Here is a 3,141-nt window from a genome sequence, read left to right as displayed (position 1 = left end):
CAATCCTTATCTATTCTGTGTCCTTTCACAGATATAATGATAAGATTACACAGCTGGATATCAGAAATCCTGAGAGACATGGCTAGAAGAAATCAAGTCCAGGACTTCCCTAAACAGTCTCTCTTCCACCAAGTTACAAAGAAAAGCCATTAGAGTCACTGGTTTTTCTAAGATCCGATGCCTTTCAATGACTTCTCAGTGTCCCACCCATAACTCCTATTGAAGAAACCTAGCCTCACCACCGTATAAATAGTGGGGCTTCCTGTTCCTAACCTGAACCTTTCTGCCTCCAAAATGTGCAAGCCCCACTTACTGAGATGCCTCATCTTACTCTGCTATTTGAAGGGTGAGTCATGAGAATCGCCAGCTGGTGAGCTGTGTCCACGATCCAACGATGTCTGAAAACTCCCATGATAAAGGCCAGCCTTGGCAGCCTAGCAGAAAAAGCAGCTTCTGTGTGCCATGCCTCCCGCCCACACTGTATCAGTTCGCTGGGACGCTAACCAAAGCCCTCTTGCTCAGTGGAGGAAGTAGATGGTTTGCCAACAGATTGAGCGATTCCTAGAAGCTGCGAAGTGGGGGGTTGGCAAATTATACTGTGCAGAGAGGATGAATTCTACCCTTTTGTTTTTTCAACAGTTTTCTCTGGGTCACTTCCGGGTGACGCTAACAAACGTGAGTAGAAATGGATGTGAGAAATGGGTACGAAGATGGGAGAATTGAGGCCGAGGGGAGCGCGGTGGGCGCTGGAGGCTAAAAGTAAACCACAAATAGACAGAATTCCCCCACTGAGCAGTCTCTTCTGGCAGGATGTAACCACAGTGAGGGCTGTCTTTGTGACTAACAAAGAAATAGAGCAGTAACTGACCATCCTGGGGGGCAAGAACAAGGGACCAGAGAAGTGGAATGTGGGGTGAACCTGGGTCCTTCGGAAAAGCAGCTGGTGCTCTTAACCGCTGCTTTTCCGAAGGACCCAGATGGCCAAATCTAAGGTAGCAACCTCCTAAATTTTAGAGGTCTGGTCTCACCGTCAGATCCCAGGTGAGATCATCATGGAGGTTCAGCTGAAGGAGGAAGATGAAATTACAACCACGTGTATCAGTTCCCTTCCTTCTGGTCTATGCTACATCCCTTAGGGGTGGGAAGAAGAATCTCAGAGGCCCTAAAGAGATGGAGAGAATAAAAGAAAAAAAGTGGGACAAGACGGTATAAGCAGCTTTAGGGTGATAGGAAAACCTTGAAAAACTCCAAGATAGATAGAAGGCAAAACAAGCCCCGAGGAAAGAAGGGTGCAAAGGGAGGGTAAATCTCAGGCACAACTGCAGAGTTGTTCTCTTTCTCTCACCTGAACAGCTGACAGAGTACTCGTTCACGAAAATAACAATGGTAAGTACACAGAGCCCTAGCCTGACCATCTTGGCACTGGAATGTTTCTCTTTCCCTTGTGCCTTCCCCTTTCTATCCCTGCCCGTCTTCTAAGCTGAGGCCTCTGAGACCATCAACTCCTGACACGCTTCTGGTTTTCTGTGCTTTGAGGGGTTTGGGGGTGTGCGACACTCCCAGCTGTAAGCAGGCTTCACACTTGGAGGGGAAGGGCTCATTCCCGGTAGTATCCTTTTCTCTCATGTCTCTCTTCAAGTTGTGGAAATTGTGCAGTGCAGAATGTGCCACCTCCAGTTCCCTGGAGAAAAGTGCACGAGAGGAAGAGGAATATGTACTGCGACAGCGGAAGAGGCCTGTATGACTGGGAAAATGTTCAAAAGTGAGTGGTGGGAAGAGAAAGCAGGATGTGTGGGCCTTGGTGGGGAGGGGTGAGCAAAGGAACTTCCAGTTACTGTAGACAGCCTCACTCCTAAAGTGGCTGGCAAAACCCGTGATGCACCATGATAAAAAAAGAAATGGAGGTGGCGGCTGAAGCAGGGGTTATAGTCAAGACAACAGTAAGAATCCTGGAGAGAACAGGGCGGCCCCCCCCCCCCCCCCCCCGCCCCCCCGGATGCAGAAGAATTGGAGATAATACCCTCTGGAGACCAGCAAGTTGGTAAGGAAAGCCGCTCTCTGTGTACCTGCTCAAGGTTTTACATGAATGGCTCCAGGTTACGAAAACAGAGGGGCCAGTTTCAGGAATATGTCCTGATTACATCTCCTTTCAGTAGAAGCTCTCACGGTGGTAATCCCTGAAGCACTTAAGCCTCTCATGATGACCTTTCTACCTCCAGTAAGATCTTAAAACGGCTCCACCATTTTCTTTTCTTTTGGATAGCCTCCAACTTCCAATGCCTTCCAATCCTTCACATCTGAATAATGGAGTGTGGACTCCACGTGGTGATTTCTAGATGCCAGTATGGGTTGGGGAGAAGTGGGTGTGCAAAATCCTCTTCCAGGCTGGCTGATCTGTTCCCCTTCTTCTGCAGAGGATGGTACCATGTGGTTAATCTTCATGGGCTGCTTAAAGAACTGTGCTAATGTGAAAAACATAAAATGGGGCTCCTATCTGGTGGACTTCATGTGCTGCCGGGGCCATGACATGTGCAATGAAAGGTTTTAAACACATCTATCTATCTGTGCTCCAACATGTGGGTGATGATGGCCTCTCCACAATGGCCTCCTGAGGATAACCCTGCAGAAAAGGACCACAAACACAAGGCTCTGCCTTCTACATGTCAGAGGGAAAGCATCCTTTTTCTAAAGTCCCTTCTTGTTTCAAAACCAATAAGAAGTGAATAAATAAAAAGGTTGTTTTTTTTTTTTTTTACCAATATCAGCACATGTTTGGGTTGTTGGTAAACATAGTATAGCTAGATTTAACATTGGATAACAAGATACTAAGGATGAAGGAAATAATTAAAATTCAAAAAACAGCTCCTTCCTTTCCCTTCTGTGGCAGAAATTTTTTATTTTTTTATTGCTATGTAATAATTATATATAATAATCAGCTTTGCATGATGTTTCCATACATGTATATAATCTGATCATATTCACCCCATTATTCTCATTTGTCTTCAACTCCACTGATAACCTTCTCAACTACAACTGCCGCCCTTCATCTTCTTTTTTTTTTTTTTTTTTGAACATGAAATGCTTTTTTATAGCATGTTTTACAAGGGGAGGGGGTAAGAGGGTCCAGGTGGTGGAAAAGTA

At 45.9% G+C, this 3,141-nt stretch overlaps 1 protein-coding gene across 1 annotated transcript; it reads left to right on the top strand.

Moving 5' to 3' along the window:
• Positions 1–294: 294 nt before the first annotated feature.
• LOC114615808 (prostate and testis expressed protein 1-like) lies at positions 295–2,548 on the top strand. The gene is made up of 5 exons (XM_028761422.1): positions 295–346; positions 640–675; positions 1,354–1,386; positions 1,640–1,762; positions 2,415–2,548. Exons 1-5 carry the CDS (start codon positions 295–297, stop codon positions 2,546–2,548), a joined length of 378 nt encoding a protein of 125 aa, XP_028617255.1.
• The last annotated feature ends 593 nt before the right edge of the window (positions 2,549–3,141 follow it).

The sequence above is a fragment of the Grammomys surdaster genome, unplaced genomic scaffold (genome assembly GCF_004785775.1).
Source record: "Grammomys surdaster isolate TR1022 unplaced genomic scaffold, NIH_TR_1.0 155238, whole genome shotgun sequence".
Taxonomy (NCBI): Eukaryota; Metazoa; Chordata; class Mammalia; order Rodentia; family Muridae; genus Grammomys; species Grammomys surdaster.
Note: the sequence above shows the minus strand (reverse complement) of the source record. Positions and strands in the feature narration are given on the sequence as shown.